The following is a 27,605-nucleotide window of genomic DNA, read 5'->3' on the forward strand; positions in this document are numbered from 1 at the left end:
CTTTCTATGAAGTCCATCTGCGGGGCCCCGGGCTCGGCGGGGAGGGGTCTGCGGAGCGGGGCGGACGTGGCGCCCCCGCCTGCGTGCACTCAGTCCGTCCGAGGGCGGGGCCCGCGCCGCCCCTCCCCGCCCGCCTCCCGCCGGTGGCGCTGCACTCGGGCACCCGGGCTCCTCCGAGCCAGCAGCCGAGCCGCCCGCCGAGGCTATGGGCTGCGACGGCCGCGTGTCCGAGCTGCTCGGCCGCCACCTGCAGCCCACGCTCACCTACTGGAGCGTCTTCTTCAGCTTCGGCCTGTGCATCGCCTTCCTGGGGCCCACGCTGCTGGACCTGCGCTGCCAGACGCACAGCTCGCTGCCCCAGATCTCCTGGGTCTTCTTCTCGCAGCAGCTCTGCCTCTTGCTGGGCAGCGCCCTCGGGGGCATCTTCAAGAGGACGTGAGTGCCGCCACCCCCACCCCCAGCTTTCCCCTGAAAACTCTCTCTGAATTATTTATTTGGCTCACTCACCCCGGTGAGAGGGTAGAACCAGTTCCCACCGCTCCCCACCTCCACCCTCGCAGCCCAGGGCAGGAACAGGCGGCGGAGCTGGCAGAGTTGGGGACCCTGCTGCACAGCCGTCTGAGGTCGGTCGTAGCCCAGCTGCCAGGGGCAGAACTGGCAGCGAGGTGGAACGGGTGGGATGCCGTGCGGGGCAGTGCTGGGCGCCACGGCTGGCCTGCGGTTTGACCAGGTGCCCGCGGGTGGCTCCGCACCTAGCTTCCTCCTCATCATCGACATGGGCTGTCCCTTCACCCAGGTCGCCGCGGGGCAGGTGGGTTCTGTGAGGCTCTGCTCCCGAGGGAGCTAGGACAAGATCTTCTGTCTCAGACACGCAGGACCTCGTGGCTCAGGCCAGTCGAGGTGCAGAGCCTGCCATCCCTAGGCGGGTCAGGTGAGCCTCGCTCCCTGGTGCTGAGGTCCCCTTCCAGCCATGTCGCTCCTCCCTGGTGTCTGCTGGAGGGCAGAGCTCTGGACTCTCCCTGGCACGGTGCCCAGTGATGCCCCTTTCCGTACCACTGCCGGGCCTCATTCCCCTGAACAGGGCCACCTCTGCAGGCCCTTCTGAGGGCCAGCAGGGCCGCAGAGACCCAGCGTGGGGACTAGATGACTTGCAGCCAGAGGCTCTGCATGATTTCCCGAGCTCCAGCTCCTGGCTGAGTTTTTCCTGGATGGCAGGGACTCAAGCAAGCAGCTGGCCTGGGGACAAAACTACAGTTGGGCTACCCCAGGGGATCTCCTAGGCCAAGGCCTCTTGTCCTCTGGCTCGCTCGTACAGGGGCTCCGAAGTCTGGGTGTTCATGTGCACCTCGCTTCCCCCCGATGGAGAGGCTCACAGAGCGACCCCGATAGGGAGTGGTTATCCTCACTTCTCCAGCCCTCCTGTAACCTGCAGAATTTCCCTCTGAGCCAGCAAATCTCCTGTGTGCAGCAGGGTTTCTGTGGGTTGGGAATAGGATCCACTGTGCTGCAGTTAGAAAACCTTAGGAAGAAGCTTGAGATCCATTCTGCCTAGAGATTTGCCTTGAGAAATGCAGAGTAACTCTCAGTACCAGCAGTGTGTCATGTTGCGTTTCAGTGTTTAGACCCACAGAGGCCCCTTACCTGGAACTTTTTCAGACCCTGTGTAGTGAAAAACAGGAAGGAGGATGAGGAGAATTCCAGGTGACAGGTTGGCAGGCCTGGCTTTGCGGAGTGGGCAGAGGCGGACGCCCAGCTGGGCCGGCTCTTCCTGGCTGGCTTTGTGCCTCCCTCTGGGCTCTGCGTAGGCAGCAGAGAGGGTCCTGCAGCAGGAAACTGACTCGCAGAAAAGAAAAATGATAATACTAACAAGAATAACTATCGTGTGCACTCCCTCTCCACCAGGCACTATTCTTAGTACTTTAGTTACATCAACCCATTTCGGCTTTACCGCAGCCCTGCAGACTGGCGCTGGTAACTCCATTGTATATACAAGGAAGCCAGGGTGCAGAGAGGTTAAGAAATTAGCCCTCCATCACACAGTTATTGAGAAGAGACCTGGCCAAGATGGAAGCTGGGCATTTGTCTCTAGAATCGGATACCTCAGCCGTGGCTCTTGCTTTATGAGTGGTCAGATTCCTCTCTGCAGATGAGGTTCAGGCCGGAGGTGAGTGATCCAGTGATATTCACCGCTGAACGTGTTTGAGCTCCAAGGTCCATGCTGGGTCTCCTCGGCTTCCTGCTAGGATCCTTTGGGGCAGGGTAGGCCCTCGTGATGGTGCAGATTTAGATTCTGGACTTAGGTCTTCCTGCCTTCAAGCAGACTGTCTCAGAGAACCCTTTCTTCTGGTGAAGAACGAAGCAGACTTCCCCTGAAATGGGGGGCAGGTGCCCAGGGGTGAGCCTGAGTGTGGGCAGCGGTGACACCTGTGAGTCCATGTGAGTCCTCAGTGCAGTCCCCCAAGCCCGGGTGACAGAACCCTGCCAGCCATGTTGCCGGCCTCAGGGCCTTGCAGCCGTGCGCCTTGCCCATCTCTATTGGCACGTTAATCCCCCTGCGCGTAAGTGCTTTTCAGCTTACATGACTACCAGCCGGTGTGCCATGCTGGCATCCCGAGTGAGGGCTTGGTTTAACAAATCTTCAAGGGCCAGCTGCTTCGAGGGCGTGGGGGGAGTGCCGGATGACACATCCCAGAGCGTTGGGCAGTGCCTTCTCCAGGGTTCTGCTCAGGTCCCGCCCACTGCCCTGTCCAAACCGAGAGTCCTGGACCAAAGGGGGCTTCTGGGTGCTTCCACAGGCTGGGGATGGAAGGACAGCGTGCGGGCGGTGGGATGCGAGAGTGGGTGGGTGGCTGAGGAACCTGCGCCCCTCTCTGCTTGGAGCAGCACCCCCTCTGGGGCTTCTGGCAGACACGGATAACCTGAAGGAGCCACCAGATGTGGGCCAGAGGGGGGCGGTGGGGTACGAGTGTAGCCAGAAGAATCTGAGCTACACCCTCCTTAGGAAAATCTTGCTGAGCTCAAGGAGGAAATCTTTCAAAGAGAAACAAAAAGCCACCTGCTCAACAGGATGAATAGGTGTGTGCTTTGTCAGACAGGAAAGGGGGAAGGGTAGTTAGACAGGAGGTGACAGGCTTTTTCCTGGCTTCGTGGGGACCTGTCTGACCACCCAGGCAGTTGGGAGACCCCCTTATCTGCGAGGCCTTGGGCAGGTCAGTGACCTGAGAGCTTCCCAGCCCTCTCCCAGCCTCCTGTGTGCACCCTCCAGACCAAAGGCTAGTTGAGGTCTTTTCTTTCCCTCTTCACTCTTTCCTTATTTACTGTTCCCCTCAAGTACTTCTAGTCCACAAGGCCTGCCCTGCCCAAGACCCAGCTGTGACTTCCTCCTGGCCCTTGTGTCAAGCCCAGTCTTCACACCCAGCTCCCAGGCCCCTCCCAGACCTGGCTCCACTGTCCCTGACACAGTGCCAGCCAGTGCCCCACTCGGAGCTGGGCTGTGGCCAGCCTCCCTTCCGCTGAGCCTCTGCCTGTCTACTGAGGAGCTTTCTGCCTTTCAGCATGCCACGGACCTTTCAGCATGCCAAATGCCTGCTAGGAGTCCATCACCAGACATGGTCTAGTTTTTGTTTTTTTGGTACTAGGGATCGAACTCGGGTCCTTGCGCTTGCAAGGCAAGCGACGGAACCACTGAGCTAAATTCCCGGCCCCAGACATGGTCTAATTTTAAAAACTCATTTTAACATGGAGTTACCATAGGACCCAACAGTTCCCCCCCTAGGTACAGACCCAAGAGATGTGAAACCTTTGTCCACACAAAAACTTGTGCATGCGTATTTATAGCAACATTATTTGTAATACTCAGACAAAATAGAAACAAGCCAAATATCCAGGAATAGATGAATGGGTAAATAACAGGAGGCATATCCAATTCATAGGACTCAAGATAGGGAACCAGCCTAGGTATTCATCAAAGGATGAGTGGGTAAAGAAAATATGGTGCATATACACAGTGGAATATTACTCAGCTATAAAGAAGAATGAAATCATGTCATTTGCAGAAAACAAAATGGATGGCACTAGAGATCATCATGTTAAGTGAAATAAGCCCAACTCAGAAAGATGAGTATCATATGTTTTCCTGAATATGTGGAATTTAAAAAAGAAAAGATAGTAGGAAAGTAGAAGGCAGACTACTATTGGACAAGAGGAACGGAACACAGAAAAGGAATATGAAAGGAAGGGTAACCGGAGGGTGGATATGAGCAGAATACATTGTATGTGTGTATGAAAATGAAGCCCAGTATTTTTTTTTAGTTTGTTTTGTTTTAGCTTATTCAGCTAAAATTAATAGGCACTAATAAAAGTACTTTAGGAGCCAGGGATTTAGCTCAGTGGTTCCAGCGCCTGCCTCAAAAGTGCAAGGTCCTGAGTTCGATCCCCGGTACCAAAACAACAACAAAGAACAAAAAAGTACTTTAAAAAATAAATAAAAGATAAACAAAATGGCATATCCATACAGTATGATATCATTCAGCTAGTGTGCTGAGTGGGGGAAAGCCAGCCACGGAAGGCCGCAGAGTGTGATTCCATCTCTAGAATATCCCCACTAGGGAAAGTGTAGCTGCAGGAAGCTCATTAGGACCTGCCTGGGGCTGGAGAGACCCAAGGGCTGATGGATACAGGCTTTCTTCCCAAGGTGGCAGAAATGCTCTGAAGGGAGATCATCGTGATGATGTTACACTTCAGAATATGCTAAAAACAAACAAACTCGAATTGTATACATATTTTATAGTCTACAAATTATATATCAATGTTTAAAATTTTTAAAGATCTTTAAAACTCATTTCTCTCACGAATTCACTCATTCAGCAGATATCTCCTGAGCCAGACCCTGTGTGCAGGGGGATTATGCCAGGCAAGGCCCTGAGCTCTGGAGGGGACTTTAGATGGTGAAATGAAGGAAGCATAGCGGGGTAGGAATGACAAAATCAGGCTCCTAGTGAGGTGCACAGGGGACACCTCTCTGGAGATGACACCGGAGCTGGCTCCTCAGTGACAGCAGAAAGCGGGTGTCTAGGCAGACAGACTGCGGGCTGGGCTAAGGCCTGAGGTGGCTTCCGGTGTGCCCTGCTCCTGAGCGGGTCCTGGGACGTCTTCCTGTACAGCCTGAGTACAGGGTACTCCTGCCCTAGCCCGGGGACTCCCCAAGACAGGGCTCTCTGGACCCCAGCCTTGACACGGGCCCTGGAAGAGCTAGGGCTGCCCAGTTGCCTCCTCTCCCCAGCGCTGCCTCTTCCCCAGATGTCCTAGCTCCCTGGGGTGCTTTCTCCTGGTTTCTTGTCCCAGAACCCCTTGCCATCTCACTCAGGGGTGCCTGGCTCCTTTGGGGTGGATAGGGGCTGGGGCCACCTGCACCTGCCATTCCTCCCAAGTTCTGTTCCCTCTCCTCTGCCTCAGCCCTTCGAGATGGTCCAGCTGGGCAGGGCAGGGGGAAAGATGTCCCGGGTAGCCCTGCTTCGCGGAGAGCTCCCGAGCAAGCGTCAGTGCCCCGGACCCTGGGCCCACCCCAGGGTGGAGGGCAGGAACGGCCGGTGGCATCCTGCTGCTCAGGCTCTCGCTCTGCCTGGCACCATGCAGCCCCTCCTCCTTTTACCGAGCCAGGAGAGTGGGTGCCCGAGGCAGGCCCAGGCCCAGGTGATCATGTGTCGTCTGGGCAGGGCAGAGCACGGGGCTGAGAGGGTCAGCGATATGTCAAGGGCGCAGCAGATGTGGCGGGCAGGTGACTCCAGCAGAGCCAGAGGCAGGGTGGGGGAGGAGGACTGGCTCCCGTCCTGCCCCATTCACCATTGGTAAGTGACTCGGCCATTTCCCAGGCACCCTGACAGGGTTTCCCAGACTGTCTACGCTGTTCTCTGGGCTTCTCTAGGCCTTGGGGGGAGTGAGGCCCCTCCTCTAGTAGGCCCGAGTTAACCCAGGGTGGGCAGTGGTGGGTGCCCCTCCTGGTTCATGGACCAGCCTCTCAGGGCCGCCGCAGAGGGTATGGAGGTAGGAGTAGGAGGCAGGGGACTCAGGAGCCCTAGCTCTGGCCTCTGCACTTTCTAGTGAGCGTGGTGTTCTGGCCCAGCATTGCTCTTTTGGGGGAGCCCAGGGCCAGCAAGAAGGGCTGAGCATAAGGGTCGGGAGTGCTCAGTAGCTGAGGGAAGCAGAGCTTGCCATCCCCATTTTAGGACAGAGGAAACCGAGGCTCGGAGGGGCTGAGTGTAAGCAGCTTGCCCCAAGCCACACCACAGGAAGTGGCGGACACCGGCCCAGAAGCCAGTCTTCCGGTCTCAGGTCCCATCACCTCTTTGATGCCCCAGGCCTGACAGTAACATTTCCATAGTCTCTAAGTACCCACATTCCTGGAAGAGACCACTGACCACGCCGTTTAAAACAGGCAGTCGGTGTGTTCCAGGCTGGCTCAGAGATATATCTGGAACTTCTTTTTTCTTGGTCACAACATCCCATTCTAAAGAAATTTCTTCAGGATGCTTTTTGGAATGCCCAGACACCGGCCTGGCTGAGGCAGCTGCGGAGAGTGGGCAGCCTGGGACCCTGCCTCGATTTTTTTGGGCACTGGGGATCGAACTCAGGACCTTTCGCTTGCCAGGCAGGCGGCAGAGGAAAAGACTTCCTGTGGGATAAATGTCCCCACCTGTTGAGGACAGGGCTCCACAGCCCTGGCTCGAAGGAGCCCAGGCCCCGTCTGGGTGCAGCCCGCCTGCCACCAGCTGCAGGAGCAGGCTCAAGTCACAGCCAGTGGCGTGGCCTAGCAGGAGGCACAGGGAGGGGATTCCCTATGTCTGGCTCCTCCTGTCAAGTGCCTGGGACCAAAAAAGTCCCCTGTGGGCATCAGCTTTCCTCAAGAATGACAAGGTAAAAGGGTACAAATGACTAGAGGCTGGGCAGGGCAGCTGAGGGGGGCACCTGGGCCCCTTTCCGTCTCCTGAGTCTCCTGCTCTGTCAGATTATCTAGTAAGACTCCGACGTCAGCCTCCCGCCAATCTCCAGTCCCTTTGCCTGGCCCACCTCATGTTGGGTGGCAGGAGGGGCCTGCTCCAGCCCTACCCCCTGTCACTAGCACTGTCCAGGAGCCTGGACTGGGCACCTGCTCAGGGCCACTCGGTGCCAGTGAGGATGCTGGCACTGGAGCCAGCCCTGAGTGCCCCAGACGTTCAGAGCTGTGGTCCGAAGCAGGCACGAGTTAGAGGTGACGGCTGCTCTCCACTGCCTCCTAGTCCAGCCGCTCAGGGCTCTGCAGCATGGGGCTGATGCTCTCTGCCAGCTACTTTCTTAGCCCTGCCTAGGCGTTTGCTCTTGAGTAACATGGGCAGAGACTACTTCACAGCACTGTCGTGGCTGACAAATGCCCAGGACCTTTCGAGCGGCAGTGCTTCCTCCTGTAAGTGTGGTGCTGCTTCGTGGCCACCCCTTCCTTTCCCACAGCTCCCCACAGTCCCTTCCCATCTCAATTTACTGGCCCAGGTCCTGTGCCGCGTGACCCACTGCTGTTTGTGTCTACCCTCCGCCAGGAAGCTCACTGAATCTGAGGTCGAGCTCCCCCACTGAGAGCTACCTCCCAGCCCTTGCCCAGGTTTCCCAGGGCCACGATGAGTGTGTGTTCATTCTTCCGCAGAGCATTGCCCTTGACTTGGGGCGTGTATGCCTCACCACAGTGCTGAGGTGTAGGAACACCAGGTCCTGGCTCCTAGGGTCAGTGGGGAGGGGGCCCTGGGGCTGCTGTCCCGGAGCTGGACCTCCTTGTACAGGAGAGGAGAGGGAATTGTTGCGGGAGGCCTGCTGTCATGTCAGCACCTAGTCTGGTGGCTGTCCCCTCTCTCCTGGGCTCGGAGGAGGCCAGTGAGATGTGACCGCCTCTGGGCAGGAGACCGTGGGCATTACGGGGAGTGGCAGTGTGGCCTGGGGTCAGGCGGTAGAGCTCAGAGCAGGGCCGCCAGGGACAGTGAGGAGTCTGGAGGGACCTGGACAGGCCTCCACTTAATGGCCTTCCCGCCCTCTGCTTCCTCCTGACCCAGGTTTCTAAGCAGCCACCCTCCCGTCCTGAGCCGGGAACAGGCCGAGGTCATGGACAGTAATCTCCCCAGCAGATCAGCCTGGAAACAGAAAAGAGAAAATGAGAAAATAACGAACTGCTACTATCAGGAGAGCTCTCTGATAAAGGATTTAATCAGATGTGGGGCAGATGAGAGAGAGGGCAGAGGGGAGCCAGAGGCGAGCTCTGGAAGAGACACCATCCTCAGGGTCCGGGCCTGCGCCTCCTTGGAGCGCTGAAGCTCGGAGAGGCAGAGGTCTGCCAGTGCCACCCCACCTCCCCCAATCTTCATAGCCTGAGAAAGTTCCTCCAGGGCCTTCACGCTGTCTGGGCTCCTTCCCCACCCCACCCGGCCCCAACAGTAGCCTTTCAGGCTGGTCCCAGAGTCTCAAAGTCTTCCTTTCTTCCTTCTTCTTTTTTTAAAAAATTTCTGGGGCCGGGGAGTAGAGCCCAGGCCCTGACTCAGGCTAGGCAAGGGCTCTGCCACTGAGCTACGTCCTCGACCCAGAAAATACCAGTCTGTAATCCCTTCTCCGAGGGTCTGGTAATGGGGCAGGAGATTCCAGAAGCCCTGAGGAGCCTTAGCCACTCCCTGCAGCCTGCTGCACGCCCACTCGGTCTGAGGGAGGAAAGGACCAGCCAGCCAGGAGGCTGACCTCGGGAGACACTCGCCGGGCTGGTGGCTCTGGCGGTGCAGGCCTCGCCTGTTCCTGTGGGCTCAGGTTCCACCTGGGTCCCCCTCCACTTGTCCTGGAGAAGCCCCAGTAGAACTGTTTATACGTAAACAAGTTAAGGGTTAACACGGATGATGGTGGCCAGGTGGCTCTGATACCCGTGGTACATAGGGCGGCACAGGGCAGACCCATTGGTGGTTCAGTCCTGCAGGAACCTGTTCTGCAGCAGAGCACTGAATAAAACAATAGCGGTTAAGGCTTGTAAAGTGCCTGGCTCCATAGATTCCATAGATTCCCTCCCACCACCACCACCTCTGTCCTGTTTATTTGGGTTTTTTTTTTTTTGTAGTACTGGGGATTGAACCCAGGGGCTTTGCCCTGAGCTATATACCCAACCCTCTTTTATTTCATTTATTTATTTATTTATTTATTTATTTATTTATTTATTTTGGTACCAGGGATCGAACTTGGGACCTTGCGCTTTTGAGGCAGGCGCCGGAACCACTGAGCTAAATCCCCGGCCCCCTCTTTTATATTTTAAATTTTGAGATAGGGTCTCACTAGGTCGCTTAGGTGCCCAGACTGGGTGAGAACGGGCAATCCTCCTGCCTCAGCCTCCCAGAGTGCTGGGATTACAGGCCTGTACCGTCCTGGCTGGCTCCACGGTCCTGGTCTCACAGTGTGTTCTCTGAGGACACAGGCGTGCATGTGCAGCAACTTGCCCCAAACCCAGAGCTGAGGAGAGGCTCCCTTCCCTTCCTCCCAGCGGGTGGGGCATGCCTGGCCAAGGGAGATCAAGAGGGGGTGCCCCCCGGGAGGCTCAGGCGCTTCTGCTGACGCCCCCTCCCTGCTGCAGCCTGGCCCAGTCACTATGGGCCCTCTTCACCTCCACGCTGGCCATCTCCCTGGTGTTTGCCGTCATCCCCTTCTGCCGGGATGTGAAGGTGCTGGCTTTGGTCATGGCGCTGGCGGGGCTGGCCATGGGCTGCATCGACACAGTGGCCAACATGCAGCTGGTGAGGATATACCAGAAGGACTCGGCCGTCTTCCTCCAGGTGAGCCGCTCCCACCAGCCCATCCCTCCCTCTGAGCCCTTGACCAGGAGTCTCTCTTGGGGCCAGTCTTCGGGTGGCGCCTCCGCCCAGCTTGGCCACTCCCAGGGGGGCTCAGCTGCGGTCCCTCAGGACGTGGGGCTGGGGTCGTGTCCTCTCGATCCAGCCCACAGAGCCCCAGCACTGAGGAGAGAAAGTTGTGAGGAAAAGTGTTGTGAGGAGCCCCTGCTTGGGGGGTGTTCGCTGCCTGGGGTTAAGGTTTAGGGCCCGGCCACTGTCGGCCGAGTACACAGGCCTGGAGGGAGGGCTTGGGCCTCTCCTCACACTCCCTCACCTCTCCTGCTTCCTCAGCCGGCTTCACCCACTCTGGACCAGGCAGGGGGCCCCGGTGGGGCAGAGGAGAGGTGGCTCCCTCCAGGTGCGGATCTGTCTAGGCCACAGCTGCCTGGGCCGGAAGACTGAGGCAGACCCCCACCCTCCCACAGGTGCTCCACTTCTTTGTGGGCTTTGGTGCTTTGCTGAGCCCCCTGATCGCTGACCCCTTCCTGTCTGAGGCCAGCTGCTTTCCTGCCAACAGCACGGCCAACGCCTCTAGAAGCCACCTGTTCCACGCTGCCCGGGTTCTGGGCCAGCACCACACAGGAGTCCAGCCTCAGCCCAACCAGACCTTCCCGGTACCAGCCCCAAAGGGCGGGGCTGAGACCCGAGTGTCCTATGCCTTCTGGATCATGGCCCTCATCAATGTGAGTGTCACTGGGGCAGGCTGGGCTGGGAGCTAGTGCACAGTCCACACCTGCTAGGCCACCCACCTCCCAAAGCAGGTTCTTCGGGTTCTGAGACTTGTGGCTGAGAGGCTGCAGGTAGGGGGACCCCCTTTCCTGGGATCATCAGTAGAGTCCCTCCGAAGTGACCTCTGTGATTGCAGTTCTCCAGGAAGCAGGCAATGAGCGGGTTTAGCTCTGTGAAAATCAGGGACAGCTTGCCAGCCTTCTGAGGCTCAGTGGGACACCAGCCCTTCCCTCCACAGCTGGACTCTGGTCTCAATCTGGAATCCTCCTCTGCAACCCAAGAGGGGTTCCCTGGGCTAGCTGAGGCTGGTGGGTCAAGCCCGTTCAGGGACCCCACCTGTGCCCACCCCATTGTTTTGGGACAATGCCACTTTGGAGCCTGTGCCTCCCAAGGGGGACCTGGGAAGGGAAGGGCACTGTCCCTGCAGCATCAAGGCTGGGCCTCTGACACCAGGAAGCCAGAGGGCTCCGCTTAAGCCCAGGGCCTGTGCTTCCTTGCCCCGTGACAAGGCGCAGACCAAGGGACTTTGTTTGCAGTAGGATTTCCGGACTTCTCACACTGGTTTGTGTCTGAGGATAAACAATCCACTGCAGGGGAGAATGCGGCTGCACCTGCACGTGGGGTGTACTCATGCTCGCACACACACAGACACGCACTCACAGACATGCGTCTGGCCTGGATGTAGCGGATTTTCGAGGTACCACTGCTGTCCGCAGTGAGATTCTCATAGAGATGAGGCAGTTCCTGCCAGCAGAGCCAGCCAACCCTCTGTGAAGTGTTCCTCGCCACCCACCTCCCTGGAAAGCCCCACCCGAGTGATGGAGCCTCGCTTACAGCTGTTTCCCCTTGGCCTTCACCCAGGCATTTAGCCACTGTGGCCTGGGGGTGTTCCTGGTCCCCCTGAAGACTGCAGGAAGGGTTGTGTCGCCCCCCTTGGCCCTGGGCTCCACTCAGAGCCCATTTGTGACTTTACAGCTGCCAAGGGCTCAGTGACCTTGACTTGATTTTGAGTATGCAGAAAAGCTCCAGGTCACCCGTGGAGGAGTCAACCAGGGGTGGGGCAGATTTTGTCTTCCGGCCTGTTGTAATCTCGCCTGCCCTGGAGGGGGAGGGGATCTCCCAGAGCAGCACCAGGCCAGGGCTGGCAGCCTGCTCGGCTTCCCTGTGCCCCGGCCCATCCACTGGCCCTGCTTACCCACCTCATAGAACCTTCTGCAGCTCCCCGGGCCTCCTCTCCTTACTCAACAAAGGGTTGGGGGGCCAAGGCCAAAGCAGGAAGGGCAGTGGTCAGACTTGATAAAGAACTTCCTGGCAGCGGGGTGGTTAGGCCCAGGCCATGGCACCTGAGGGAGGTGGTGGCAGCTTCCCCAGGCAACCGCAGGGCAAGAGACAGTGCCCATTGCTCTGGGGAGCTCAGGGAAGACCAAGTGGCTTAGGGAACGGGGGGGGAGCTGAACACCACGTGTGTGCATGGTGCTTATGAACTCGAATTTGTCCACTGAAATGGGTCCCTGCCAGGGTCTTCCAGTGAGGCACCTGCCTAGCACCGAACACCGCCAGGGCCCCCTGAGGTGGAGACGGTGCTGGGCAGAATCAGGATGCCAGCTTCCAGTCTAACTCTGCCCGAGCCAGCCACGTGGGGGGATGCTTTGCTTCCTGGTTCTCTAGCTGACCTTCCAGCTCGAGCAGGGCGTGACCAAAGGATCACTTTTGAGCCTCAGTTGCTGCATCTGGAAAATGGTGCTCAGGATCCCGGCAGGCACCCGCCATGGAGCTGTGATGGGCAGAGGTCACGCTGTGGTGCGCAGCCCAGTGTGGCATGACCCACAGCATGCAGGCATGGCAGGTGGCAGGCGGCAGGCTGTGGCACTGCCCAGAGCAGGATGCTGAAAACCAGTTACCCTGGCACCTCTCTGGGCCACAGCAAGTCTGATTTTGAAAGACTGTCTTCTGAAGGCAGCAGGTGTGCCTAAGCCCAAGGACTGGCTGGGGCACCTTGGGAAAGAGCCGACTTGACCCAGGACCCTGCAGACCCAGCATGTGTGTACAACACTCAGTGGGGCAGGGAAGGGGTGGCAGGGCTGCCCTGACCCTTTGCCACCCTCCAGCTTCCAGTGCCCTTGGCCGTGCTGTTTCTGCTCTCCAAGGAGCGGCTGCTCACCTGCTACGCTCAGCGCAAGCCCCTCCTGCTGCCTGCAGATGAGCTGGCCCTGGAGACCCAGCCTCCCGAGAAGGAAGACGACTCACTGTCCTCCAAGTTCCAGCCACACCCAGGTGGGGGCGCCAGTGAGCATCCATGCTCACAGCCTGACCTGGCAGCTTCCCTGGCTACCCTGGCCCAGGGAGGTGACCCCAGATCTCTGGGGATGAGGGCTAGAAACACTTTGGCCCTGTGGTCTGGAGGGGCAGCAGAGGAGTGGCCTGGCCAAGGGAATGTGGAAAGCGGACCCCTGGTTCTGACTTCCTTTCCACCCAACCCTCCTGCGTGACCTGGGCAAGTCACTTGGTCTCTGGTTCCACCAGGCCTGGGAGGCGGACAGAAGCTGCTCCTAACAGGTACCCGGAAGCTACAGGAGGTAGAGGCAGTAAATGGCCCGTGCTGCAGGGCATTTCTGACCCCCAGCACTTCCCTGGGTGTGCAGAGGGAGGGGAGCAGAGGGGGACTCACCCTGCCCTTCCCATCCCTCTCCCAGGGCCTGAGGACCTCTTCAGCTGCTGCCAGAGGAAGAACTTCCGGGGAGCCCCTTGTTCCTTCTTTGCCATCCACATCACGGCGGCCCTGGTCCTGTTCATGACGGACGGGATGACGGTGAGCCTGCCCGAGTGAGGGCTCCCTCCAGAGGCCTGTACCCTCACGCCGAGGCCGGAAGCAGCGAGCCCTTGCTCAGTTCCGAGGCTGCACAGTGTCCAGTCCTTGGGAGCCGCTCTGGGAGCTGCTGGGGCCACCAGTGGCCTCTGTCCCTGCCGGTGGTGTTTGTTCTCCTAGGTCTCCTTAGAGGCCTGTCTGTTTCTTACTGACTGCAGAGGACACGCAGCTTTTAAGGGGGCAGAGCCCTGTTCCCCTCACCACAGTGAATGCCGGTGTGCTTGGCTTCCGACGCCTGTGTTATAAACAAGCCACCTGTCGGATGCCCGCCAAGACCTGCATCACGCGGTTTACTGCCTCTCCCCAGAAATCTTTTAGGATAGGTCAGGACAGTCTTGAGTGACCGACTGTTGCTAGCAGAGGGACCCTCCAGAGAGAAGGCCCTGAAAACCTAGAGGACCCGGTGAAAAGTATGTGCGGCAGGCCTGGCTGGCTTTGCTTCTCAGGGTGACCTTGGGCATCACTGCCCAGGCTCGCTCTCCTGTAAAGTGAGATGCTCATGGATCCTTTCTTTCAAAGCTAAGGGACAGCATGTGTCTGACAGCCCCCGTGGGGCCACCCCTCAGGGACCCAGTGACAGGCAGGGGAGCCCTCGGTCCCCACGGGTGCAGGCTGTAAGCAGCAGCATCTGGATTCTGTCCCAGCTTGGGCCTGAGTGTGCGGAAGGGTCTCGGGACAGGGCCATCTGCCCCCCTTCAGCCTCTGGGCCTCAGTGTGCTCACGGGCCTGCTCTCTCCGCAGGGGGCATACTCCGCCTTCGTGTACAGCTACGCTGTGGAGAAGCCGCTGTCTGTGGGACACAAGGTGGCCGGGTACCTCCCCAGCCTCTTCTGGGGCTTCATCACGCTGGGCAGGCTCATCTCCATCCCCGTCTCCTCGAGGATGAGGCCGGCCACCATGGTCTTCGTCAACCTGGTGAGTGGCCGGGGCCTCTCCTCCCTTCCTAGCCACCCAGAGTTCATCTCCTGTTGGCCCCTGCCACGGCCATCACCGCCCCAGGACACATGTTTGGGACTGGACTCTGCTGCTGACCTGGAGGGAGGGTAGTCAGAGAGAGGACGGAGCAGAGAGAACCTGGGAGGTGGAGCCTGCCTGTGTGACCTGATGCCTTCCCCTCGCTGGGCCTCTGACCTTGTGCCCTCACAAGCACAAGTACTGGGGAGCAGACTCCGGCTGACAACCACTGGGGACCCAGGGAAACGGTGCTGGTCATGGCCTCCTGTGTCACCATGGTGCCCAGCTGGTAGCTGGGATCTCCCAGTCCTCGGCATCGGCACCACAGGGCTGAGACTGGAATTTGCTCTCTCGGTGACTCAAGCTTCAAGGACCAGGAGCCGGCCGTGGGTTAGGGTCTTGCCCTGATGTACATCCGTGTCATCACCTGTGACAGACAGGTTCAGAGTAAGAGTCTGGGGTCACCAGGCCCAGCGCCCACTGAGCCCTGATGCACCTCTGTGGCGTCCTGTCTCGGGGGACCTCGGTCTCTGCTCAGACGCCTCCAGTAACTGGGAGCTCACTACTTTTCCAGGTAGCCCCATCCACTGTAAAAATGTCCTTGCTCACTTGGGCTTCTCAAGAGGAGGGGTGTGGCCAGAATGTTGGGGCCACAGAGGCAAAGACTTCGAGCCTGGCGGAGACCTTAGATTTGGCCTGTGCTAGTTGATGATCTGCTGAAGAAATTTCAGTCCATAGAGGTGGGTGGTAGGAGCTAAACCCCGGAGGCTTTGGGTCAGAAGGGATGGGCCATGAGGCCACATGTGGATTCCACTCTGCACGTGCTTCTGAGATGGAGAGTCGATTTCGAGGACTCAGACGTGGGGCAGAGGAGGAAGGGAGGGAGTCTGAAGGAGAGGACTCTGGGAAATGCCAAGGGTGGGGAGGAGCTGAAGGCCTTGGCAGGTGGGGGGCACAGGGTGGGGGAGAGCCGAGCTCAGGGAGGAGAGGGAGCTGGGCAGAGCATGCTGGGATGGAGAGAGATTCTGGAAGTCTCTGCGGGGCAGCAGAGGAGGGGTAGGGCACTAACAGTGCCCAGGCTCGGTGTCCTCCTCCAGGGAGGACAGGAGACCTGTTGCTAAGGGAGAGGACAGGGAGAGGGGTCTGTGTGCCAGGCACTGCCCATGAAAACCCACCTGGAGCTGGGTGAGGGGCGCTCCAGAGGCTGAGGCAGAAGAATTTCAAGTTTGAGGCTGGTCTAGGCTATATGGTGAGAACCTGTCTCAAAACAACACATCAAACCAAACAAACAGCCTACCCGGGGTGCTGGTTTTAAAAGAGACAATCCGATTCCTGGGCTCAGGGCAGACTGGTGAATCAGAACATCCAGGGGAGGCCTGGCCATCTATAGATTTACCAAACGCCCCTGGATTTGCATGGTGGGGCAAGTGTGGGCCAGCACTGCCCTAGAGGTAACGGTGGCGTCTTGCAGGCTGTGGCCTGGGAACCGCAGCTGCCCAGCCCAGTGAGCCTCCCTCCACCGCAGCTATGAGAAAACAGTGTCCTAGTCTCTGTGACCGCTTCCGAGTCGGTCACCCTGTCCTAGCAGTCCCGGGGCTCAACAGCTGTTTCTGACTCAGCGTCCACGCCCTGTGTGGGGCCACGTGGGAACGGCCGAGGGCTCTGCAAGGCCAGGGCCCAGCCTCCAGGGGGCGGCAGGCGGCCGGGGAAGGCGGAGGGGTCAGTGGCCAAGGCTGGGGCCTCGCGTGAGGGAGCTTGCGTGAGGGAAGAGAGTCCTGGACAGACCACACTGGATACAGCCTCTGTCACCAAGGCTGAGTACGGGAGTGGTGTCTTTTGAACTTCCCCGCATCTAGAGTTTTCCGGATGACTGTTCTGAAGGCTTGCCTGGCAACACCTGTGGTCTGTGTGCGATGCAATCAAAACATACAATGAATGTTGAAATAGAAATCAGCTATTCCAGTAAAAGACACACTGGCATTAATCTCCCTCAGAATACTCCCCCACTTCGAGCACACTTATCCCATCGTTCTTGCTACTCTCGTTTTGTTTTTATGAGACGGGTTCTCGCAGTGTATTGCAGGCTGCCTTGAACTCACCATGCAGCCCAGGCTGGCCTTGAACTCTCGGCTTCCTCCTGCCTCAGCCTCCTGAGTGCTGAGGTAACAGGTGTGCACCACCACGCCCGGCTCAGTCTTTCCACTTTCTGAAGCAGTTCTGGAAATCCTCTTTCATGAGTGTCTTTATGGGGTGTGATCAGAAATATGGTGAATGCTGCTGCTGCGTCCCAACCAGTGGGAAGCTGGGCTCATAAAACATGAAGGCGTGCCCTCATCCACCTTATTCACCAGCTCTGGCACTGTGTGATCTCTGGTTCTTCTCCAAAGTCAAAATGACCACAAAAGGTGAACATTTTGAATCCATTCAGAACATCGAGGCAGCCATGATGGCACAACTGAAGACACTCATGAAAGAGGACTCAGAACTGCTTCAGAAAGCTGCAGGAGCGATAGGATAGGTGCGTTTGAAGACAGAGGGGCTATTTTGAGGGGGATAATGACAGTCCATCTTTCACTGCAAATTTTAAAATTTTTTTTAAAAATTAAACATTCACTGTATCTCTCAGTCCCACCCACTGGGGGTGGCCACATTGGGGGAGGTACAGCAGCGGCTGCACCTGAGCTGAGCAGGCTCATCACATAAGAAGGCCAAGCCCCGTGACACGCAGAGGGTCCTGCCGGGTGAAGGCCCTGGGCAGGGGCCGCCGACACGGTAGGAGGATGAGGGACAGGAGACGAGCCTAGGCGGTGGACCACGGCTACACCCTGCACACTTCTTTAAGGCAGGATGTGGATGGTGTACTAAGTGGGCAGGAAACCGAGACGTTTTCAAGCAGCGAATGGATGTGATCTTTGCTGCATTTACACCGTGGCTTCTGTTCTGTGGGAGTCCACTGTCAGGGGTCAGGGTGAACACAGGGCCCACGACGTGTCTGCTGTGTGGTCCAGGCTAAAGGGGGTGCTGGGCTGAGGGGGTCGGGGGCTTGGAGAGATGGGAAGATTCTAAAATGTCTGGGGTAGGCCCGCGTGCAGGAGGAAGGGAACGCGGAGGTGAGGACTCCCTTAGACTCAGGGCCTGAGCAGCAGCAGGGATGGCAGTGTACTTACCACTCAGCTTCCTGTCCCTGTAGTGAAACACCGGAGGTCGTTATAGAGGAAAGGTTTATTTTGGTTCTCACTTTGGCAGTTCCGGTCCATGAGGAGGCGGATACACTGCCTTGGGCCTGTGGTGGGTGTGCAGGTGTCGATGGCAGGAAGTGTGGCAGGTGAGCAGGTGGAAGCAGAGGGGACCAGGAGGCCAAGGTCCCACCATGCCCTGCAAGGCCACCACCTCCCAGCTGCGCCCCCCCGGGGACCACGCCTTGGCCACGTGGGGCTTTCAGCATCGAAATGGGAGCAATCTGGTTTTTTCTTTATCGAGAGCCAAGTTTTTACTGACTCATTTGTTGCATTTAGAGTATTTGCTCCTCAATGCCACCTCCACCTGAGATTCTCTGCCATGGTCCTTAACCACACGTAACTGCGCCAGGCCCTGCCGCCCTGGCACTCCCTCTCGCTGACTTCGAAGAGGCCTGGCGGGGCCCCGTCTCTCACTGCGTCAGCCTTCATTAGGTCGGTGTGGCACACGGCACAAAGGCCTCCCTTGCCTGGACACAGGCTCGTCACAGCTGAGTGCCAGTGCACAGTGGGGGGCTCGGCCCTCGTCTGAGGTGTTGGCAGCCTCACGGCCCCCTGGAGCTCAGTCATCGGACTCTGTCACATTCCAGCACGAATGCCTTCCTTGGCCAGGGGTTTCGGGGGAAGCCAGGTGTTTTGTTTTGTTTTGTTGGTGCCAGGGATGGAAGCCAAGGCCCTGCACATATTAAACTCATGCTCTCCACTGAGCTACACCCCAGCTCCTGGAGCTGATCTTGAACACGCCAGAGCCTCCGCCTCCTTGCGACTCGTTGGCAGGAGGGAAGGAGTGTGTGTCGGCAGTTAACTGCTGTGGGAAGGAGCAGGCTGGTGGTGGTAACTAAATGTTCATTTGGGCCAACCATAAGCCCCCCAGTGACGTCTGCAGCAGAGAAGCAGTTTTCTATGCAAGTCTCAAGCTCGGGACACAGGTCCCAGCTGGGGGTTTAGCTGATGAGTCCCGGTACAGAGAGATTTGAAACCAAGGAGCTGGATTAGAGGGGACTAGAGATGGAGAAGGACCGGAATAGAATCCTACACCACCCCAATATTAGGAGGCCGAGCAGAGGGGGAAGGAAGAGCAACACAGCTGTGGGACCATTTTGTATGCCACAAAAGTACACTGCATTTGGAACCGCAGGAGAGGCCGCTGCTCCTGTGGTTGGGGCATGGAGGAAGCCTTCCTCTTTGCCTTGCCATGGCGAGGGAATGTGCTTGCCCCTGAGGCATGGCTCCGGGGCAGGTGTCTGTCCAGGGAGAAGCCCCAGTCTGGTGTGACACCTGGGAGAGCTGTGGGTGACACAGGCTCTTGCTCTTCCAGTTAGAGAGCAGCCCCCAGGGTCTGCTGGGACTGAGGGTCTCTTCCTTTCTGCCTGCCCAGCTCTGCATCTGTGAAGGAGAAGGAATAGGGGTTGGACTAGATGCGATTTCGTGCATACTTTCTAGGTCCTGTATTCTTAATTTTACCTAGAGACAGATGTCCTCACCCAGGAAATTGTATTTTGTGGTTTGCGGATCAAACTCAGGGCCTGGTACATGCTAGGCAAGTGCTTTACTACTGAGCCATGGTCCCAGCCTTGACCCAGTGACATTTCCCCTCATAGTTATGGATTGGAGCTAGGCATGGTGGCACACACTTGTACTTCCTGCTACTTGGGAGGCTGAGACAGAAAGATCACAAGTTTGTGGGAGAAATGAGCAATTTAACTCTTTGATTGTTTTTTTTTGATACCAGGGATCGAACTTGAGAACTTGAGCCAGGGAGGCAGGTGACAGAACCACTGAGCTAAATCCCTGGCCCAGGAATGAGCAATTTAATGAGATAGTTTCTCAAAATTTTTTAAAAGGGCTGGGGATGAAGCGGGTGTGGTGGTGCACACCTGTAATCCCAGCACTCAGGATGCTGAGGCAGGAGGATTGCTGTGAGTTCAAGGCCAGTCTGAACTACATATTGAGACCCTGTCTCAAAAAGAGGGTGGAGTGGGGATGTAGCTCAGTGGGAGAGCAGCTCTGGGTTTGATCCCCAGTACCAGAAAAAGAATCCCACACATCAGTGCTAGGACTAACATTGGTCCAAAGCCCTTTCTGTGTATTATTTCACCACCAGCTCTGGGTAGCCTTTGTAGCTGTCCTCATCTGCAGATCGGGAAGCTAAGAATCAGCTCAGTTACCTGAGGCTCCCACAGCTGCTACGGGCTCAGCTGGGACCTGAGTCTCGTGCTGTCTGGATTTCTTCCCCCACATGCATTTAGCATAGAAATTACACAACAGTGACATGAAAACATTTGTAAGAGCTGGAGTATGGCTCAGTGGTAGAGCACTTGCCTGGGATGCATGGGTCTCAGTTCGATCCCCAGCACCAGAAAAAACCAATTTTTTTAGTGCTTAGAAACAAGTGTTTTTTTGTTTTTGTTTTTTGCGGTACCGGGGATCGAACTCAGGACCTTGAGGTTGCAAGGCAGGCGCGGTGGAAACAGGCTTATTTTAACAAAAATACGTTTGTGCCCAGAGACCCTTGCTGCACTAGGCACGGCAGCCAGGGCAGGATCTCCAGCCGCACGTCAGCCCGTGCCCGTGGGGATCGGACCCTAAGGCCGGCTGCAATCCCAGAGGGTGAGGAGCCCGTGAGCAGCGCCCTCTTCTGGCCACCCCGGTTATGCTCTGCACTCTTGGCCCCGTAACTCCGGGCTTCTAGGGAAAAAGAGCCACAGTCTTCACAGAGAAGTAGGGGATTATCACACACCCCTACACACCTGGCAGGGCAGGGTGCACAGATGTCTCTGGTGGATTCTCCCTCTGTGCTTACGGCAAAGACCTGAGAGACAGCAGCACTCACTTCCAGTGCTCTTTCGCTTGTGTGATAGGCTGCGTACAAACTCGAGTGGGCCTGCTTTCTTTTATCATCAGGGACCAGGAATGCTGCGGTTCCCAGATAGACCACGAGGTGGCGCAGCGGTCACGGCCCTGCCCCTGTGCGTCCCCAGCGCGTGCCCCGGGGCTGCCCGCTTTCTAATCTCCCGCCCTTCTGCTGCGACAGGTGGGCGTGGTGGTGACATTCCTGGTGCTGCTTATTTTTTCCTACAATGTCATCTTCCTGTTCTCGGGGACGGCGAGTCTGGGCCTGTTCCTCAGCAGCACCTTCCCCAGCATGCTGGCCTACACCGAGGACCTCCTGCAGTACAGAGGTGAGGACCTGAAAGTCACGGGCGGGCGCGGGTTCCCCTCGGAGGGGCTCCCTCTAATCAGCGTTGTATCAACCTGTGTGATTTGGGGGCACGGAGAGGCAGTGGAGCCTCCACCTCCCCACCGTGAAGTCTGCAGACCTGCAGCGGATGGTTTGGGGTCACGTGCAAGCTGGAAATCCCAAATTCAAAGAAAAGCGAAGTTGCCTGGAAAGGCTAGGGCAAAGGCGCTGTGTAGTTTAATTAGCAATAGCAGTGCCGCTTTGCCTTGTCATTGAGGATGTTGGAAACGCAGAATAGCAGAACAAGGACTCCTCACCTGGTTTGGGGTTGATGTCACTTTGGTGTCGAGAAACCTCCACTTCCAGCTGATGTGCCTCCCTTTCCCCAGCCTCCCAGCGGCATTTAGCAAAGATCTTTTTAAAGACGAGCTCATTAAAAATAATTGTGTTTTGAACACTAAACGTCACCCTTGGAAGTAACGAGAGACGCCCTCAAGGCTGGAAAGCCAGCGCTGAGGTGAGCGAGTCTGCAGAGGATGGGAAGGCGGGGTGGGAGGCGGGCAGGAGCGGAGCTCCACCAGCTCAGCCAGCCGAAGACCGGTCAGGGCAAGTTCACAGGGAGCCCCAACTAAGCGTGTGCTGTTCCCACTGGGCATTAAGAGAAAATATTTGCTATGATAAATTTGCACATACTTTGTTTTCAAAATGGAAATTTTGTGTGAAAGTGATACAGGTTCGCTGCAGAAAACTCAGACAGAAGAGGCATATTTTAAAGCAGTAAGTGGGCACTGCACATGACCAGAGTCTCCCCCAATAGGGCGCCTGGTCACCGTCTGCTGCACCGTGACCCTGACGCCCCCTGGCCTTGAGGGCAGAAGCCGTATCTTCGGTGGTCCTCATCCACCCACCTCTCAGCTTGCAGGATGCAGTGCTGGGCACATGCCACGGGGACGGCTCTTCCCCCAGCTGGCCCTAGAGGCAGCCCCAGGACCCTCCCAGGGCCAGGCCTGAGTGCTCAGTCCCAACCCTCGAGGGCATGAATGAGTAAGGAGATGTGGTCACCACACACCACACAGTGCATCCACAGTTTGAAGCCATCAACAAGTGTTACTTTAGCAGCGATGCTGTCTGGATTGATTCTGCCTGCAGATGACCTCTGAAACCCGTTTCTTCCCATTCCTCAGTGTCCCTGCCTAAGGTCGGCTCTTCTCAGTCACTTGCGTGGAGCACGGAACAGTGCCCGCTTTCCCCCATTTCCGGTCACCCATCCCTGCCTCAGCGGGGCTTGTCTTGTCTCCTGGCCTTGCGTCTTGCCCCCTCTAACCTGGCTGGTTCATCCTTGCAGTCAGCCTGAGCGCTTGTATCAAGACCAAAGACTGGGCCTCCAAGGCTGGACGGTTCTCGTGTGCAGCCAGGTGGAAGGCCCCTCCCAAGCCACCCCCACACTGCTGCAGGGGCCCCACAACTTCAGGGCTTCCTCCGGAGCCCTTTCTCCTCCAGCCTTCTCTCCCCCTGCCGCTCCCCAGAGCCAGCCTTCCAGCCCTGTGCATTACTGGGCTCTCCTCGATGGCCTCGCCAAGCCTGGAATGTCCTCTACTGTCCCTCTGCCCTCCGCTATTCTTCCAGGAAGGTTCTCTGATCACCCTGGAAAGGTCCAGCCCCTCCTCGGTGCCCCATTGCAAAAGCTGAGCAGGCTCGGAGAGGAAAGAAAATGGGATTGCTCGAGATTGGAGGAAGGGATGGGAGGGCTCTGGGGTGAGCATTCCCAAAGCAAAGCCCAAGAAGGCTGAAGAATTACAGTCCTCTCTGCCACGCCGTGTGGCGGAGCTTTCCCAGGCTTATGACAGCTGACTCCAGTAGCCCCAAGTGCCTTTCACCCAACCTAACCCTTCTCTTCCTGTTAGGCTGTGCGACCACAGTGCTGGTGACAGGAGCAGGCCTTGGCGAGATGGCCCTGCAGATGCTGGTTGGCCTGGTATGTGGGGCCCCTGGCGGGGGCCAGGCAGTACACTCTCCTCGGGGCAGGGGAGAAGACCCAGCTGCCACCTTCCCAGGCTGGGCTGGGGGCTTCTTAGTCCTGAGAAACCCGACTGGAAAGCGGGCCTCCGAATGTGGGATGTGGAGACGTGAACAGACATGTGGACAAGTCCAGAGCAAGCACAGGCCATGCCTGGGAGCTGGGCCAGAGGGGACCCATGGGAATCTGCTTGCTCTCAGGGCCCCGGGCTGTGAGCTACAGTCTGGTTCCTTTTCTGTCCCCTCTCCTGACCACACTCCCAGCCCGAGGCCAGGCTGAAGAGGACCCGCCTCCTGCTCAGCTCCTGCCCTCCCAAAGCACCCGCTCTCCTGCCTCTGCCCCAGCATGCCTGTGTTCCATCTGTTCACCAGGAAAAACACAAAAGCAAACAGCTGCCTGTTTTATGAAACAAAACAAAACAACAAAAAACAGTCCTGGAGCTTATATTCAAGGCATTCCCACTGAGCTACATCCCCAGCTTTTTTTATTGTGAGACAATGCCTTGTTACGTTGCTAAGCTGGCCAGGCTGGGCTTGAACTCACAGTCCTGCCTCAGCCTCCTGGAGGGCTGGGATTGCAGCTGTGCGCCACCACACCTGGTTTACCATCTGCTTTTTTTTGCGGTGCCAGGTATCGAACTGCTTTCGAGGCAGGCGCGGTGCCGCTGAGCTAAATCCTGGCCCTTTTTTGTTTTTGCTTTTTCTTGACCAATGTAGATACTATTCTCCTTTCTACAGCAGGCGAATTGAAACCCAGATCAATCTAGCAACCTGCCGTAGGTTAATCTCACTTCTCATAGCCAGCAGCGATGACATCAAATCCAGGTTGCTCAGTCTCCAAAGCCCCCGAGTCACTTGGTGATTCTCCTTTCCTTTCGGCCTGCTGTGTGCACAGGAGGCCACATCTCACGATGCCCTCTGAACTGAAATGGCACCAGTCTGGGATTTGCTTCAATACTAATCTAGTGCAGGGAGGAAGCGGAAGGTCACAGATGAAACTGGGCCCCGCTGACAGGAGATGGGCTGCTGTGTGGGAGTTCCACACGCTCTTTTGACGTGTGTTAAATTTGCATAATTAAAAGTTAAAGATATAGACTCTCTGCCAAGTCCAAGTTAGGCCTGTGGGGACAGAAGCATCTGGTGTGGCTGGTGTTTCAATGGTGATGCGGAGATTTTCAGAAAGCCCCAAACACAGAGCTGAGACCACGGGGTTATCAGTGCAACCCGGCCGGAGGCCCAGACTTGTCTCCGCCGGCTGTGTAACCTGGAAGAGGCCGGACCTCCTTCCTCCCCGTTCCTGTCCTGGCGTGAGGCTGCCCCAGGGCCCCTTCTGTGGGGAGCTCTAACGGCCGGTGTCTCTTTTCCCCTTGGCAGATATTCCAGGCCCAGGGCAGCTACAGTTTCCTGGTGTGTGGTGTGATCTTTGGCTGTCTGGCCTTCACCTTCTATGTCTTGCTCCTGTTTTCCCACAGGATGCACCCTGGAGCCCCCTCAGGTAGGGAAAGAATCTGTTTCCACACCGGAGGAGGAAACAGAGCTGGGCGGTGGGGGGAGGCTGTGGTGTCAGCGAGCAGAAGTGCCATTCGGTTCCAAGTAAAATGCAAGGAAATGTTTATTTTTCTCCAGCTTCCTTTCCCCTCTTCCTGCCTTCCCTGTGATTGTCTTTGCTGGGCTCCTAGGGCCAGCCCGAGTGGGACAGGCTGGCTCGCACTTCCTCCATCAGCAGAGGGGCACGGACGTGAACTCGGCTTCCTGTATCCCACCATGCCATGGCACCGAGGGCCAAGTCTCTCTCTGCCCATCCAGGGCCTGACCCACTGCCTGGCTCCCTGTGGAGCTCTGCCCAGCGGCCTAACTGGCCACCTCCTTGCCGTTGGGGGTCTGACTCAGGCCCGAGTGTCTTCTGCATAAAGTCCTTTGGGCCAAATGGCAAAGAAAAGCTTCTGTGGGGCAAATATGCCTCCTAAGTGGAGCCTCCCTCCCGCAGACCCCAGGCAGGGGGAGCCACTGCCTGGGCTCAGTGTCAGGGCCCAGCCTTGCCCCCTCCGCAAGCAGCACAGTAATCACAGATGGAGGGGACAGGCACTCACAGTCCTCCCTCTCGCTGGCCACCCCTGCTCACTCAGTGCATGGCCAGAAGTGCAGGGCACCCCCAAAACAGCAGCAGGCACAGCCCTGCCTGAGATGGCAGCTACCGGTCACTGTCCAGCCTAGCAGTTGGCGCAGAGCTGACACGTTCAGCCCACTGATATTTGCTGAGTATCAAACGAGTAACAAGTCTGTGTTCCTTTATCATGGAAGGCAAAGACAAATGCAGATTCCTCAACCCCTAGATTCGCGTCTCCATGAACTGCCCCCCCCCCGAGTCATAGCAGGCTTCTAACCAGCCAGGGACAGTGGGAAGCAAACTGTGCCAGCTCTGAATCATCAATGCAGGCATCAGCCTGCAGCTGAGGATGCTGCCTGCTTTATATGGCTTTGCTCTTTCACAGTTCCTACCCAAGACAAACCACTTGGAATGGAGACCTCTGAGCGCTACCAGAGGTGAAAATGGCTTCGAGAGGTGAGCGAGGACTCCAGCCCCAGGCACCAAGGCAACCAAAGTGCTGCAGGAAGCCGAAGCTCACAGGAGGCCTCTCTCACTGCTGTGGCTTGAATCTTCTCCATTCCTACGGGGTTGGGTAGAACACACTGAATTCAGTCTGGGTACCTGGGCCTTCCCCTGGCAAATCATTAGAAGCCTGCCTGCTGATTCTATCTGCCTTCAGCTCCCCTGGTTTGGCTCTGGTACGAGCTGTCCGGGACACCGAGCTGGGAGGGCAGAAGGTAGCTGTGCATGGACCATATCCTGGGTTTGAGATCACTCTTAGTTGAAGTTTGAAAAAATAGATTGAAATTGCAAAACTTAACGATCATTGCTATATGTAGATAGATTTTAAATCAATCAAAACAAACCCCAAGTTATTCCCTGGCATGTTCCGAAATTTATGTGCTTCTTACTAAGAGTCCAGAGTCCCTCCCTGGCCACTGCAGAGGCCAAAAGTCACCTGTCTTGTAGGACAAGGGAGAGACTGAATCGTGCTCACTGGAACACCAATTCAGCGGTGTACCTGGCTAGCTCATGCCAGCTTAGATCAGTAAATCTTCAATTTGAAAGCTGGTTGTCAAACGCAGCCGTGATTAAAAAATTAACTAATAATTAAATTATATTAAATATTCAAAACTTATCACCTCCTAATCTTACTCTAGTGATGCCCCTGGAGTTACATCTGAGGGACGTGGGCAGTGGAGCTGTCACGTAACGGGGTTGCTGCCAGGCCTCTCTTCCCAGCCCTCTTGAGAGCATGCTGGTAGCTTGAAACCCACCACGGTGGGAGTATTTATGCTGCAGAAACTGGCAAAAGCTACAGATCATGGCTTTTGCTCCCACAGGGGCCAGTTCTTAAATATCTATCAGTGCTGACTGTTGCAGAAATCACCTAGGAGAATGAGCTGGCTGTTCTATTTTCTTTACTGACACTGACTGGCATATAAAGGTATAAAGAGCACTAAGAATTTTTAAAAATGTCTACTTTGGATTTTACATCTTTTATAGATGAAAAGTTTTTTATCATGTCCAGTTTTTTTTTTTTTTTGGTACCGGGGATCGAACTCGGGTCCTTGAGCTTGCGCAGCAGACGGCGAAACCACTGAGCTAAATCCCCGGCCCTCATGTCAAGGTCTTTTAACAAAAAGCTGGAACTACTGAACAATTCTAGCTGCACTCTGTACCAAAATCGTGTCCTGTCCAGGACTTTTGGCTCCTATGCAGTGCTGAGGATCATAGTTCAGGGAGGAGGCAGACTCAGCTCAGACAGGGCTGGAGGAGGAGGGGGGCTTCTGGAAGCAGGGAAGGGACTATTTGTGACTTATGGAGGCAGACAGCCATCACAGTAACTGGCTGACGTGCACTTTGTGTAAATACAAACGTACATGTATGCATCGAAACGCAAGCGGATCATGGTTCTCAGTACCTGTCCCTGGGCTGCGCCTGGTATCAAAGGTTCTTTCTTCCTGGATCTGTGTTAAGTTCGCCAGTGCTGAGCACCGCCAGGCTACAGTGCCGGTAGCCTGGCTGCAGAGAAAGCAGCTCAGCCAAGGGCCTGACCTTCGAGCTGCCTGGCCCGGGGCAGATCTGTGGGGACACTTCCAACTTCACTTTTTTTTTTTTAAACCAGTAAAGTAACATTACTAAAAGTACCCTACCTCACAGGAATTCTCAGAGAATTAAGTGAATTTGTACAAACCACTTGCTACATGCCTGACCTAGAAATTAATAAATTTTAGCAACTTTTATTTTTAAAACCTCCTCAGAAGCAGTTTAGAAATTGTTCATGTGTTTGGTACGTATTTATTGTTAAGTAAAACAGATCCAACTTCTTAGGAAAGCTTGTTGGTGATCCAGGGGTACTGTTTTAACTATGTCTATAAATCCTTTAAAAAGTATTAGATGCTAGTCAGATCTAAAATGCAACCTAATGGTAGTGACTAGCCTGGCCAAAGAGAAAGCAGTTGTATTTTTCTTGTGGTTTTTCAAGAAAATACCCTTTTTATACAGATTTAGAAAGAAGAATCAATGGTATATCTAGGCTGATCAGAATTAATTTGTTAATACAGAAAAGACTAAGACAAATCAAAGAGTACCTTTCCTAAAATAAAGTATTTTAAACTTTAAATAAAGTATGAAGTGTAGTGTCTGTCATGAAGGA

General features: G+C 56.3%; 1 protein-coding gene across 2 annotated transcripts; it reads left to right on the forward strand.

Moving 5' to 3' along the window:
- The first annotated feature begins 126 nt into the window (after positions 1–126).
- Positions 127–27,605, forward strand: Slc60a1 (solute carrier family 60 member 1). 2 transcript variants are annotated; one of them, XM_004862095.3, is made up of 10 exons: positions 127–435; positions 9,620–9,818; positions 10,301–10,558; positions 12,713–12,878; positions 13,298–13,413; positions 14,212–14,385; positions 20,695–20,842; positions 22,746–22,816; positions 24,232–24,352; positions 25,350–27,605. In XM_004862095.3, the coding sequence occupies exons 1-10, from the start codon at positions 206–208 to the stop codon at positions 25,403–25,405; spliced, it is 1,539 nt and encodes a 512-aa protein (XP_004862152.1). In that variant the 5' UTR covers positions 127–205; the 3' UTR covers positions 25,406–27,605. The 2 variants fall into 2 exon arrangements, with proteins under 2 accessions (XP_004862152.1, XP_087050117.1); XM_087193991.1 differs by lacking the exon at positions 127–435 and adding an exon at positions 683–5,846.

Source organism: Heterocephalus glaber, unplaced genomic scaffold, assembly GCF_053883595.1.
Source record: "Heterocephalus glaber isolate CG9 unplaced genomic scaffold, H.glaber_assembly_v1.0 deba00001600, whole genome shotgun sequence".
NCBI classification, from domain to species: domain Eukaryota; kingdom Metazoa; phylum Chordata; class Mammalia; order Rodentia; family Bathyergidae; genus Heterocephalus; species Heterocephalus glaber.

Bases quoted from the DNA above. Each gene is read 5' to 3' on its own strand.
- Slc60a1 (XM_087193991.1), top strand. From the start codon at position 5,464: ATGGTCCAGCTGGGCAGGGCAGGGGGAAAGATGTCCCGGGTAGCCCTG. The intron at 5,847-9,619 runs GTAAGTGACTCG...TCCCTGCTGCAG, and splicing joins TCCTGCCCCATTCACCATTG to CCTGGCCCAGTCACTATGGG. The intron at 9,819-10,300 runs GTGAGCCGCTCC...ACCCTCCCACAG, and splicing joins ACTCGGCCGTCTTCCTCCAG to GTGCTCCACTTCTTTGTGGG.